Genomic DNA, 14,470 nt, shown 5'->3' with positions numbered 1-14,470 from the left:
GCTCAGCAGGGGGCCTGCTTCCTCCTCTCTCTCTGCCTGCCTCTCTGCCTGCTTGTGATCTCTCTCTGTCAAATAAATAAATAAAATCTTTAAAAAAAAAAAAAAATCTCAAGTTTCTGCTTCCTCCTCTATCTGCCTCTCTGCCTACTTGTGATCTCTCTCTGTCAAATAAATAAAATCTTTGAAAAAAGGGGGGGGCGCCTGGGTGGCTCAGTGGGTTAAAGCCTCTGCCTTCTGCTCAGGTCATGATCCCAGGGTCCTGGGATCAAGCCCCGCATCAGGCTCTCTGCTCAGCGGGGAGTCTGCTTCCTCCTCTCTCTACCTGCCTCTCTGCCTACCTGTGATCTCTGTCTGTCAAATAAATCAATAAAATCTTAAAAAAAAAAATTCTCAAGTTTGACTAGGCAAGAAAATATGAATCAAATGTCAAAGAAAAGTTGATCCCTCATCCTTCTAGAAGAACCGTATTCAAACTACTTCAGTACCTTTTAAACACACAAGAAATGAACAATAAAACTCAGAAGGATCAAATCATGTTGAATTCTGAAGATGTGCCCCCAGTGAAAGAGTTGGTTCAGGGGCACCTGGCTGGCTTAGTCAGTAGAGCATGCAATTGTTGATCTTAGGGGTGAGAGTTCGAGCTCCGTGTTGGATTTGGAGATTACTTAAAAATAAAATCTTAAAAAAAAAAAAAGTGGTTCAGATTTGTTTGTTTGTATCTAGACTCCAAGAGATTAGATTTAAGGAATGTATAGCCTTAGAAAAGTATGTGTGGCTTAGTGTTAACATGCTTACTGAAAAAAGCTTTTTATAAGCATAGCTTTTCCAAAGGGCAGATTAAGCCAGATTGCTAACTAGCCAAGATGGGCAGAGATCTTCCTAAAATGAATATCTTCATATATTCTTTTGAAAGTCCAGCGGCTTTAGAAAAAACAAAAGCTGATTAATTCTCCATTGCTTTCCTTTGACAGAGTACTGCTTCAGGTTCAGCAAGGTTCACAGTTTGCTAGTTGAAGGGGCAGATGAGTATGCTCAGAGAGAATTTGCCTCCCTCTGACCTGTGTGTAATTTCCTAACTTGCTACCTGCCATTTAGCAGGAATTTGGGTGTAGAGATTGCATACTTTCCCTGTCACCCTCCCTTATAGAGCTCTCTGCAGAATGGGGCTGTCCTTCCTCATTTCTGGGGCACCTACCCCAAGGGGGACATTGAAACAAGGAAGTGTAAGACTGAAATACAAATCTTACCTTACCTTCTCTCATTCTGTCACTGAGTTGCTGCCACTCACTTCTGCTCTAATTCTCTATTCTGTATTAAAAGTTTTCTTTGTGCATTCTTCAATGTTGTGTATTTCAGCAGATATCCTGTGTTCTGAGGCACTTCCTTTGTAGGAAGGAGGTTCTGGAGAAGTCCTCCCTAGTGAAGTCATCCTTCTCTGGCTGGGAGAGGAGGGGTGGGGTGTCTTAAACCCTTTGGAATAAGAATAGGGCAGGGTCTGAGTAGAGTTTCAGACTCTGATTCCAGGTTCCTCTGATTTTTCCCAGAGCATCACAAAATTGATACTATTAGCTCTGGGTCTGCGTAGTATTGAACTTGGGAATAATCCCTTCTTACATTGTTATCAGTGATTCTCAAACATCCCTGATATTTGATATCTAGTTTGTAGAATACAGGAAGGCATTGTTTGGCCACATGACAGGTTGCACAAAATAATCCCTGTCTGGCATAGAAATTGGTTCTATTTCATGAGCTTAACAGAAGGAAGTTTTAAATTTTGTTAAAGTATACACTTCAGCCACCTTCCCAGCTTTTAAAAATTTCGTATCTAAGGTCTAATATGCTCCAAAAAAAAATTCTTGAGATGCTTCCTGCCCCATTCTTTCTACTTCTGTCTTACCCCTACTACCTTAAAAAAAAAGTTGTTTTTTTTTTTTTTTAATCTTGGGAGTGTGGTAAGACAGAATGTAACCTAATGTATTCATTACTAACTTTTTGGTACTATTTGGTCTCTATTCTAGTTAATTACAGTTGAAGACTATAATTATGTAATGAGGCCTAGAAGACTGACATGGGAGGCCAAAATGTTTTATATAGGTGGCATCTTGTAAAATACTTTGGGAGGCATAAAGTGACATGGAGAAATTTCCTTATAAATGTAATTAGTAGGGCGCCTGGGTGGCTCAGTGGGTTAAAGCCTCTGCCTTCGGCTCAGGTCATGATCCCAGGGTCCTGGGATCGAGGCCCACATCAGGCTCTCTGCTCAGCGGGGAGCCTGCATCCTCCTCTCTCTCTGCCTGCCTCTCTGCCTACTTGTGATCTCTCTCTCTGTCAAATAAATAAATAAAATCTTAAAAATAAATAAATAAATAAATAAATGTAATTAGTAAACCTTTCGAAGAATATAAAGAATAGGATTCAGGGACGCCTGGGTGGCTCAGTTGGTTAAGCAGCTGCCTTCGGCTCAGGTCATGATCCCAGCGTCCTGGGATCAAGTCCCACATCGGGCTCCTTGCGCATCAGGGAGCCTGCTTCTCCCTCTGCCTGTGCTTGCTCTCTCTCCCTCTCTCTCTCTGACAAATAAATAAAATCTTTAAAAAAAAAAAAAAAAAGAATAGGATTCAGTGATTTATTTTCTACAACAGGAAATGTTCGCCTCCCTTTTGCTTGAGAATAGGAGCTTTATATCCAATATAAATTGGAAATAATATCTAAGCCATAGATAGGAGTGGTACCTCAGGTATTTCCAGACTGTATTTTCCTGCCCTCTTGTTAGTGTCCTTTTCCCCACTGTCTGTCCATTAATCCTGGCCAAGTGACTGCTGGGAGACGTTCATTTCCTCTGCCCTAAGCATAGGTGGTAGTTTTGACTTTTTACACCAGGCTCCTCTAAGTTTCCCCTTAAGTAATTTTTGTTAGCTTTGTCTTTGATTTATGCCATGCGGGATCGCTGCTGTTTTACTATCCTACTAGATAGTAAACCCAGCATTTCCACACAGGTAATGCAATTATAGCAGAAGATTTTAAAGCGTTCCCCCAAGGAATTCCCACTACTTGAGATTCCTGCTCCTGCCTTTGGGGATTTTCACACTCCATGTGGACCTTTGCCTTTCAAGTAATGCAGAGAGATTGACCTTGTTGAGTGACTCTTCTGTCCGTGGAAGCTCCTGATCGCCTGTTAGATAGACTTGTGTGCATGAGTGGTCTTTGAAGAGTGAAGAGTTTACGTGCCAATCTCCTCTACTGGTTTGCTTAGTATGACTATATCCTGTGCTGATTATGCCCAGTTATAACTCTGTGTACACAGCCTTGCCTAGAAAACCTTTCAGGTACGCTAGCAGCATACTGTAGTTGTCGACATTCCTCCATTTCTCTAGTTCCTGGGCACTCAGTTGCTTTCTAAAACTGGCCAATGACCCTTTTTACCATATCAGCTTCCATACACCATTCCTAGCCCGTAAATTCTAGAAGAGAATAGCCATAGAGTTTAATATTAGGATGAAGAGTAATTCCCAGTGTGATAAACCACCAACCCCAGGTTCACATCTGTCTCTTGGTTTTGTAGCTTCCAGTAGATATAGAAGGCGTTGGAGGGCAGTAGAATGGTGCACTGTGTTCTTCGTTCGCCATTGTTTTTCTCTTTTTAAATAACACACTGCTTTGAAAACGGAAATGGAGTGTGGCTTTTAAGCCTTTGGGAAGTGTCTTGGTATTTCCAAAATCTACACAAAAATGTTAATTCCTCCAACTAATTTTGTATTTAACTAGAATGAATATAAATAGGTACACAGTCCTGTGAATCAGACAGTGGCATCAAACCAGACTTTTGATGCGTGTTTCAGTAAAAATGGAAATAATAGTTGATCCGCTGTCCAGATTTGTTGTTTAAAAGCATATGAGTGTTTTCTGTACATTTCTTTCCATTTTCAGCTTTATTTGCCTTAAAAACAAGTTCAAAACAGAGAGCATTCATGCAAGAAGTAATCACAGTGAATATGTATCTTGGAACTCAAAACAACCCCAAATGGCATATAAATGTCTGGATATTGCTTGAACATTTAAATGTTTTGAAAACTGACAGTTCTTCATAGTTGTTTAGGAGCTTAAATATCCTACTTAAATATTACAAAAAGTAAAGTCCTAGAGGAACTGAAGAAGCTATCACTAATGGATAATAGTTACAGGTATTACTTATAATATTAGAACAGATTTATTCTCATGGCACCTGGCTAGTTAGTTGGTAGAGTATGCAACTCTTGATCTTGGGGTTGTGAGTTTGAGCCCCATGTTGGGTGTAGAGATGGCTTAGAAAAATAAACAATAAACTGGATTTATTATCAAATCTCTAGTAGTAAAATGATAGGAGATTAGGTGCTCTGAGGATATGGATACTGTCATTAAGTTTATGAAAGTTGTGGTTATGTTATAAACCATAGCCTTATGTTGGAAAATGAAACATCTGAACTTCTATTGACAAAATAATCAGAGCGGTGGGGTTTTTTTGGGTAGCTTTGATTCTCAAATGTGACTGGCGAACTCAGATGTGACTTAGAGAACCAAGCCCCTCTTTTGTTAGAGAATGTAGCAAGTGAGTTAATACAGCTGCCTCCGTACAGAATATACTCATTCCCTGAGGAATATCAGAAAACATGGCCAGGATTCTTTACACTGCTGTTACCCATGTGGCTTCGTATTTTGTTAATAAAGATGAGGTTGTAGCTGATACATGAGGCTCAGGTTTTGTTTTGCTTTGCTTTGCTTTTTTAATGGAAGAAGCCCTTTTGGTGACTTACAGATGAGCTTTAAACAGCTCTTATCCATAAGATGCAGAAGAGGGAGATTGAATATGAGCCTCAGACCACTACTTCTTTCCTTTCCTTTTTTTATAAAATACAACATTGGTAGTTGTGAACATCTCTAAGATTTCTTACATCCTTGCTGGTTTTCATGCAGAGCAGCAATATCACATCCCAACCCCTGCTGTTGTTTATATCAGCAGCAATTAAAATTTGATTTACTAATCCCTCACTGCTGCCTCTCCAACTCCTCATTTTTCATTTTGTAGAGCCTTAGGACTGTTACAACTGAGCATCATGATGTTAACACCTCCTCAGCCATCTGGTACAGGGGAAGAGGCACCTAAACAGATTCTTCAGAACAAAAATCACAAATGAGCAAGATCAGAATAGTATGAGATCTAAAAAACAGGTAAAGAAGGAATGAAGAGAGCCTGAATGACAGCAGAACTGAAAGCAGAACCCAAAAAGGTTTTGGATTGGAAGCTCTCCTTTTGCTGGGGAAAGATCTGCCTTTTGCTTTCTAAAAGAAAGCAATTCATAGTAGTCCTGTCTAAAACTATTTCTAATTCCGGACTAGAGGCCAATAACTAGGGGAATCAGGAAAACACTGTAGCCTCACCACCCCCCAACTTTTCATATTTCTTGACCCATGAGCCTGTTTTGAAGATACACTTTTTTCATTCTCCTAGATAAGAAAGCATATTCCAGCCACCGCCACTGCTCGTTTTATCTTAGTCGAAAGTCCTGCAGAGGTTTATGTTGAGAGTGGCGGGCTCCCTATTTAAGGAACAGCCATATTACCTTGATTCCTAATGGTAGGAATTTTCTGGATCGACTACTGTCCATTTAGGTAGATCTTTAATCAGTGAAATGATTTGTAAGTATGATTGTTGCTTTGTCCAACAATATTAACATTCGGAATTCGGTCTGCTTAGTGGCTACTGAATTTTACTAATATGGAAGCTAAAATTCATTCCCGCTTTTGGTGGTGGTGTCCTGCCCCGCCCCCCTCCCTCAACCCTGCCCTGCCTTTTGGTGATTATCGTTTTTCTGTGTCTGGGTGAGGATGGTGTGCTGTAGACTGTCATGTATTGGCTCATTAGGCTGAAATGAATCTAGCCAAGCTAACTTTTTCCTCAGTGCTTTGCAGCAGTTGTTAGTTTAAAATCCAAAATGAAAACAAAACCCTCAGGGGCACTAATGTACTTGATTTTGTTATTGCTTGCTGTTGCTTCACCTTTCCTTCCATATCTTGCTCTCATGCTTCCTAATGCCTGAGCAGACTGCATCGTCAGAGCGCCGAGGAGAGTGGGAAATCCAGCCCAGCCGGCAGACCAATACCTCGTACCTGACGTCTCACTTGGCTGCAGACCGCCATGGGGGATCAGTGCAGGTACTTACTGCCTTTATTGCCCTTTCCTGGCCTTCTCAGCTTGGCTGGTGGAATGTTGACTTGCTTCTGAAACTTTGGTTCCATTAGAAACGAAACTTGCTACAAGGTTGAGCTGCTTCTATAGTTAACTGAATATCTGTGTGCTGATTTCTGCCAAATGGACTTGTAAGAACCACTTGTTGACATGATTGTTGGTTGTTGTCATTGACTAAGAAACATCTGTATGATTTCTGATACTGATTCCTGGGTAAACTAATCCTATTACCTTGATCTACTCATGGTAAACGATAAAAATAATGTCAAGGTAGAGGTATGTTAGTGTCAAGTATGTGAATTTTGAAGACTTGAAATGTGCAAAATAAGTAGATTTTGGATAAAGGACTGCATATGTAGCTCATTCCATGGTCGTTTGTGCCTTATTAGCACATAAGGTGAGAGTGTTAATTGGTCCAAGTCAACCATTTCTGAGTGGGGTTACCAAGAAGTTGGGCTCTTTCCTTTTTGGGCTTTATTCCTCTGTAATAAGTGTGGTCTCAGTGAATTATTTCTGATTTCATTTGGACTGTTTTGAAGCTTTGTTGTGTCTAGTACTTAAGAACATCTGTGTCTCTTTACTTTTCTTCCATGTCACTGTTTTAATAATCTTAATCCAAATGTGTCTCTCAGACCGTTAAGTGACACCACCATTTGGGGCACACAAGTAAACCCAGAGCCACCAAATCAAATAAAGGGATAGACAAACCTTTTGCATGTAGAAATTCATCTTAATAGGCTTGATTGTCTAGAATATGTTTTTACATGGAGTGATTCACAGAAGATTGTGTTATTTACAAGAAGTCAGGAGACAGCTGTGGTTCTGTTAAAAACAAAAAACAAAAAAACAAAAAAAAAAAACTCTCACAGGAACATCTAGGTAAAAATGATGGATTTAACACACAGATCTGCTCTCACATCCACCTGAAACAGCACTAAAAGAATGATAAAGGGATTTTTTTGAAAGGCGTGAATCTATACAAGGTTGGAGAAAACAGAAGAAGCAACAGCAACAAAATGTTAGATGCTGGGCAATTATTCAGTGACTTAGCAGTCCCAAGAAAACTGAATCCTGAGCCAAGAAGGCCTGTTTTCACTGGGTAATACCCTAAAGACTCAGAAGTTGGCCTTCTATAAGGAGAAGTCTGTGTGTAGGGCCATGTGCTAAAATAAAGAAGAGTGGTTAAAAGTCTGTTTCCTAAGAAGCCAGAGGTCCCTAGATGCTCTCCCCCTTCCCAACAAAACCAAAGATTTATTCTTTGCTAAGGACAAAATAGGGGTTCTATAAATTGGGGGATGTCACATTTGGGGATGGGGAGCTATATTGAAGAAAAGGGACAGTAAATGAATGTGTGATCTATACTTTAAAGTCCCACCCCTGTACTTCTTGCAGTCTCCCACTTTTTTTTTTTTCGTTTTTACTTTTTTATATATAGAGAGACTGAGGATGGGTGAGGGAGGGGAGGAAGGAGAGAGAATCTCAGGTAGACTCCCTGCTGAGCATGGAGCTCAGTGCTTAACTGAGCCACCCAGACACCCTGAGACAGAGAGACTCTCAAGCAGGCTCCATGCCCAGTGCAGAGCCTGACACAGGGCTTGATCTTATGACCATGGGATCATAACCTGAGTTAGGTGCCCCAGGATGCTATTTTAAAAAGGAACATTCTAAGAGCAAACCAAGAAAAAAGGAAAGAGCACGTGCTCTTGGAGATTAAAAACATAAGAAAAATTAAAACTCAAGAGTTTGGAAGAGAAAATTTTAAGGAAGTCTCCCATAAAGAAAAGAGAGGTTAAAATGGTAGAAAACATTTTTGAAAAAATAAACAATAGAACTACCATGTGACCCAGTAATTCCACTTTTGAATATTTATCCAAAGAAAATGAAAACACTAATTCAAAAAGATATATGCACCCCTCTGTTTACTGAAACATTATGTACGGTAGCCAAGATAGGGAAGCAACTTAAGTGTCCATTGATAGATGAACAGATAAGAAGATGTGGTGTATGTGTGCACACGCATGTGCAATATTACTTGGCCTTAAAAATGAAGTGTCAACATGGGTGGACTAGAGGCTTTTGTGATAAGTGCAGTAAGTCAAGCTGAGAAAAAAAAAATACCATATGATTTTGTTTATCTATGGAATCAAAAAAACAAATGAACAAGAAACTGACTTATAAATATGAGAACAAATTGGTAGTTGTCAGAGGGTAAACAAAAGAGGTGAAGAGGATTAAGAGGAGGTACAAACTTCCCATTGGAAAATAAATAAATTGGGGCACCTGGCGGTCTCAGTCAGTTAAGCGTCTGACTCTTGATTTGGGCTCAGGTCATGATCTCGAGGTCCTGAAATCAAGCCCCACATCAGGCTCTGTGCTGGATGCGGAGTCTGCTTAAGATGCTCTCTCTCCCTCCCCACCCCCAGACCCCCGCTCACTTTCTCTCTTCAAAAAAAGAAAGGAACAAGTCACAGGGATAAAAAGTATAGCACAGGGAATATAGTTAATGATGTAATGACTTTGGGGGCACTTGGCTGGCTCAGTGGATAGAGCATGCAACTCTCAGTGTCAGGGTTCTAAATTTGAGCTGCACGTTGGACATAGAGATTACTTGGAAAAAAATTTTTTTAATGTAATAACTTTGGTGACAAAAGGTAACTACACTTATTGTCCTGAGCATTTTATAATGTATATCATTGTTAAATCATTATGTTGTATACCTGAGACTAATATATGTCAACTCTACTTCAATTAAACATTTTATTTTTTATTTTATTTTTTTTAATCTTTTTTTTAAGATTTTATTTATTTATTTGACAGAGAGAGTGAGCACAGGCAGATGGAGTGGCAGGCAGAGGCAGAGGGAGAAGCAGGCTCCCTGCTGAGCAAGGAGCCCGATGTGGGACTCGATCCCAGGAGGCTGGAACCATGACCCGAGCTGAAGGCAGCTGCTTAACCAACTGAGCCACCCAGGCGTCCCCAATTAAACATTTTAAAAGATAAGATTTAAAAAATGAAATTGTAGGGGCGCCTGGGTGGCTCAGTGGGTTAAAGCCTCTGCCTTTGGCTCAGGTCATGATCTCAGAGTCCTGGGATCGAGCCCCACGTCGGGCTCTCTGCTCAGCAGGGAGCCTGCTTCCTCTCTCTCTCTCTGCCTGCCTCTCTGCCTACTTGTAATCTCTGTCTGTCAAATAAATAAATAAAATCTTTAAAAAAAAATTTAAAAAAAAATGAAATTGTAGAAAACAAAAAAATGATTAACTCTAGGGAGAATAAGAAATTATACAGGGAAGGAAAGAAGCATAGTATATACTCCATGGCACAGCTGTAAATAGTTAATGTAAAACTAAGAACTGATCTTGTCAGAATTACAGTGTAACTATAATGGAAGACTAGAAGGATGGAAAATGTGAATATAATGCCTAAAAATGAAGGATCAACATGCATGTTACTCAGAGATAATGGAGGTAAAAAACAAAATAATCAGTTTTAAAGGAGAGGAAATAGTGGAGTTGGGGAAAGACTGCTATTTTCCTCATGATCCTTGTAGAAATAATTTTTTTAAAGATTTTATGCATTTATTTGAGAGAGAGAGTGTGCACACTAGTGCGGTGGGTAGGAGCAGAGGGAGAGATCGATGCAGGGCTCGATCCCTGGACCCCAAGATCATGACCTGACTCAAAGGCAGAAGCTTAATGGACTGAGCCACTCAGGTGTCCCCTCCCCCCGAATCCTTGCAGAAACAATTTACGTACATATACATACATAACAATTTTCATCTATCACATTTGCAGAAATCTATAAGTTTAATAGATTTCTGGTATTGTTGAAATCAGAGTTACAACTATTTTAGAGGATTATTTGGAACTGTCTTTTAAAATCTTAAATACTGGGGCACCTGGGTGGCTTAGTGGGTTAAAGCCTCTGCCTTCAGCTCAGGTCATGATCCCAGGGTCCTGGGATTGAGCCCCGCATCGGGCTTTCTGCTCAGCAGGGAGCCTGCATCCTCCTCTCTCTCTCTCTCTCTCTCTCTCTCTCTCTGCCTGCCTTTCTGCCTACTTGTGATCTCTGTCTGTCAAATAAATAAATGAATAAAATGTTTAGGAAAAAAAAAAAAAGGAAAGAAAAAGTCTTTAAAAAAAAAATAAAATAGGGGTGCCTGGGTGGCTCAGTGGGTTAAAACCTCTGCCTTCGGCTCAGGTCATGATCCCAGAATCCTGGGATTGAGCCCTGCATCGGGCTCTCTGCTTAGCAGGGAGCCTGCTTCCTACTTTATCTCTGCCTGCCTCTCTGCCTACTTGTGATATCTGTCTGTCAAATAAATAAATAAATCTTTAAAAAAAATAAAATCTTAACTATCTACACTTTTTGATTCAGTAAATCCAGTTTCAGATAAATATTCCTCAGAAATGCACAGATACTGAAGACACATATTCCAGAACAATGCTGCCAAAGGAAATGAGTCATATGTGATTTTAAATTTTCTAGTAATCACGTTAAAAAGGTAAAAATAAACAGTGAAACTAACTTTAATAATATATTTAATCCAGTTTAAAATACTTCAGCACGTAGTCAGTATTAAAAATAGTTATGAGAGGGGTGCCTGGCTGTCAGTGGAGTGTGCAACTCTTGATCTCGGGGTTGCAAGTTCGAGCCCCACATTAGGTGTAGAGACTACTTAAAAATAAAATCTTGAAAAAATTTATGAGATATTTTGCTTTTTCTTTTTTAAATGGAGTGTTTGAAATCTAGTGTGTATTTTACTCTTAAAAAACATCTCAGTTTGAACTAGCTACATTTTTAGTACTCAGCAGCCACATGTGGCTAGTAGCTACTGTTATGGATGCTACAGTTCTAGAATGTATGTTGCCACTTGTTACCAGAAAATCTGATGCAACTAACTTTTTAGTAGTCGACCATATACTAAAAAATAAAGCAAAATTTGGCATTAACAAAACAAACATAATACTTGCATACAGTGGATGGAGATCTCTAGGTCCTGTGGGAAAGGTCTAAGATATTTCATGGAAAAAGCAAGTTGTAGGAGCGCCTGGGTGGCTGAGTCGTTTAGGGTCTGCCTCCTGCTCAGGTCATGATCCCAGGTTCCTGGGATCGAGCCCTGCATCAGGCTTCCTGCTCAGCGGGAAGCCTGCTTCTCCTCTCCCACTCCCCCTGCCTGTGTTCCCTCTCTCGCTGTCAAATAAAAATCTCTTTAAAAAATAAAAACCAAGTTGTAAAACAATATATGAAATTTGGCCCTATTTTTATTTTCACACATAGATGTAAATATATATATAAACATATTTTTATATATTATGTATTTGTATATAATATATAAATATGTATATAATATATTAATATACAATATATTGTTTATATTGTACATTATTAACATATATTTTATATACTGTATATAAGTATATACATATATATATGGGGGATAACATACACACATGTTAGTGTATACAGAAGAAAAAAAAGAAACAATGTAGAGTAGGGGAGGACAAATTACAACCAGTGGGCCAAACCCCACCTTCTGCCTGTTTTTATGAAGTTTTATTAGAACATAAGCATACTCATTTGTTTATATATTGTGGATGCCTACTTTCATGCTCAGAGTTGAGTAGTTTCCACAGACTGTATAGCCTAAAGTATTTACTACTTGTTATGTAAATACTTTGCACAACCTTGTTCTCAAAGAAGATATACTGAATTTCCCACTAGTCATGTCCATGTGATGTCATCTCTGGAAACTTGTACTTTTTATGTAGTCTTTTTTAATATTCTAATTTTTTACAGTAAACATGCTTTTTCATTAGGGAAAAATGTAAAGATTAAATATTTTAAAAGGAAAATACCTCCATAATCAAGCACATCTGGACAGTTTACTAGATTTGTGTTCCTGGAACACAGAGGTGCTCATTTGGACAGTGCTTCCTAATTGTCCATTGTGAGGGGTTGTCTTTAAAATTGGAGTTAATTAGAGTCTCTGGCGGCACTTTTGGAAAATGCAGTCTCCCTCTACTCCCTATAAACTTAGTTCTGCAAGCATCCTTGACACTTGGGTAGGGGATAGGCACGTTGTAGTTTCCCTAAGATTACATTAAGCTCTGGTGCTCCTCAGGATATCTGCCTCTCTCATTGTAGCCACAGTTTGTGTATACTCATAAAGGCTATGCTTTTTGCAAACCAAATCAGCCATACTTTCCTAGCACAACAGATGCCACGTATTTTCAAGTCGTCTCATTTCCCAAAGATAATGTGGTCAGACCATGCTTAGCCTACCTGAATGACCAACAGAGCACATGGTAGGAAATACAGAGCACCAAGATGAGAAGAGTTTGCTTTAGTAAGGCACGAAGACACTCCCATTCTAACCTGTTTAATAGGCAGACCCCCTGCCCCACCCCCATGGTTCCCATTCTGCTACTGTTTCCACAAGTCCTCCACATGTGGAAGATCTAAATTCAAGAAGGCAGTATAGTTTTTTCTTTCAAAAAGATGACCCCGAAGTTGTTTAAATTAAAATATATAGGAAATACCTAGAAAGTTTCAGGACCAGGCAAAGACATGAGACTTAAGAATGACATTCAACTATCTATTTTTAAAATTATATTTATTTATTTGACAGACAGAGATCACAAGCAGGCAGAGAGAGAGGAGGAAGCAGGCTTCCTGCTGAGCAGAGAGTCCGATGCGGGGCTCGATCCCAGGATCATGACCTAAGCCGAAGGCAGAGGCTTTAACCCACTGAGCCACCCAGGCACCCCAAGAATGACATTCAACTATTAACTAATATTTACTTTGCTCAAATCTTTATAATTTTTAATTCCAATTCTTGCTGAGGTCAATAATATGCCCATTTTACAGACAGGGAAGCTAAAGTACAGAACTACCACATATGTTAGTTGTGAGAAGGAGGATTGAAATGTTGACTGTCCACTAAAGTATTGCTTCCTTTGGTATATAACTCTTATTTTTCTTCATGGTCATGTTTTGAAAAATAGGGTTTAGTAACTCAAATTTTTTACTTAAAATATTAACTTATTAAAAGAGATGTTACTAATATTAAGGACTAAAGTTTAAAATAGCACTTTACCTTAATCTCGTTCATTTAGTCCTTTAAGATATTTGCGATATAGCCAGAGGAATGTTGGATTAATTTTAATAGTGACTACAACAAAATAACTTTCAACATTCCAGGTATACAAATAAACTTATTTTTCTATGAAATTATACTAAAACTTCAGCAAAAAGGGTATAAAAATGATACTGCTTAAAATACTAATAATTTGGGCACCTGGGTGGCTCAGTTGGGCGGCTGCCTCTGGCTCGTCCCACATCGGGCTCCCTACTTAGCAGAGTCTGCTTCTCCCTCTGCCCTTCAGCCTACTTGTGCTCTATCTCAAATAAATAAATAAAATATTTTTTTAAAATACTGATAATTCATTACATCCAGAAGGGTGCTTTGGGGGTTTTTTTATTGTTTTGGGGGGGTTAGGGGTTTTGTTTTTTGTTTTTTATAATTTTCCTCAGCATCCTTGTATTTAACTGCCGTAGTATTTATGAGGTAGATAGGACCAGAGCTGTCAGCCTGGTCTTCTAGAACTAGAAATCAGGACTCACAGAGGAGGCTGGAGCGAGGCCTGGAGTCCAGCTCTCTGGTCACCTATAGGAGCATTTACTGCCCATCTAGGCAAGCAGTTCAGTGGTTTGCCAGGCTGTCCCTCCAGCCTCTGATGTGGATGCTCTTAAGACCTAGATGAGTAGGATATTTTAGGCATAGTTAGGTTAAAAGTTAGACACCAGATGATCAGGTTCCCATTTGTGCCTGACTGATTTGAGACCAGGCACTTATTGATACAGACAGGATTTCCAGTCCGTAAAATGGAAATACCTGCACTTCCTTAGATTGCCCAAGGACATTGCTTATGGGCCAAGTGGCAATTCGTAGCAGAGAGGAATTAGAGAGCCTACGACCTGTGAAACACTGTGGACAGGAGCCATGACCCAAAGTCATCAAGCAGCTGGCAGTGGTGACTCTTGCTGACTCCTGCTTTGTCTCAGTAGAAGCCAAGACATTTTCTTTAACATCTTGTCCAGTTCCTGGACTGAGAGTTCACTGAGAAACTTACAGTGTTTTCTCCTCTAGCCCTTGTGCTGGCAGAATGAATTTACCAGCATGCTCTCCAGCGTGCAGCTAGAATGTGCCCCAGGAAATAAATGTAGGCTAAGGAAGTTAACGGGACA

The 14,470-nt window shown here is 39.6% G+C and overlaps 1 protein-coding gene across 8 annotated transcripts in view; it reads left to right on the top strand.

Moving 5' to 3' along the window:
• The window catches only part of LOC111153189 (casein kinase 1 gamma 1), a 194,812-nt gene that overhangs the window by 164,712 nt on the left and 15,630 nt on the right, over window positions 1-14,470 (top strand). For 4 of the 8 annotated variants that reach the window (XM_022512045.1, XM_022512047.1, XM_022512048.1 and 1 more), the window contains exon 10: window positions 6,079-6,189. The exons of the other annotated variants lie outside the window; for them this stretch is intronic. In XM_022512045.1, the coding sequence (XP_022367753.1) occupies window positions 6,079-6,189 (111 nt within the window). The remainder of the gene's footprint in view (window positions 1-6,078; window positions 6,190-14,470) is intronic. 8 annotated transcript variants of the gene reach the window in all.

The sequence above is a fragment of the Enhydra lutris genome, unplaced genomic scaffold, assembly GCF_002288905.1.
Source record: "Enhydra lutris kenyoni isolate GAN:26980312 unplaced genomic scaffold, ASM228890v2 scaffoldscaffold31, whole genome shotgun sequence".
NCBI lineage: Eukaryota > Metazoa > Chordata > Mammalia > Carnivora > Mustelidae > Enhydra > Enhydra lutris.
Note: the sequence above shows the minus strand (reverse complement) of the source record. Positions and strands in the feature narration are given on the sequence as shown.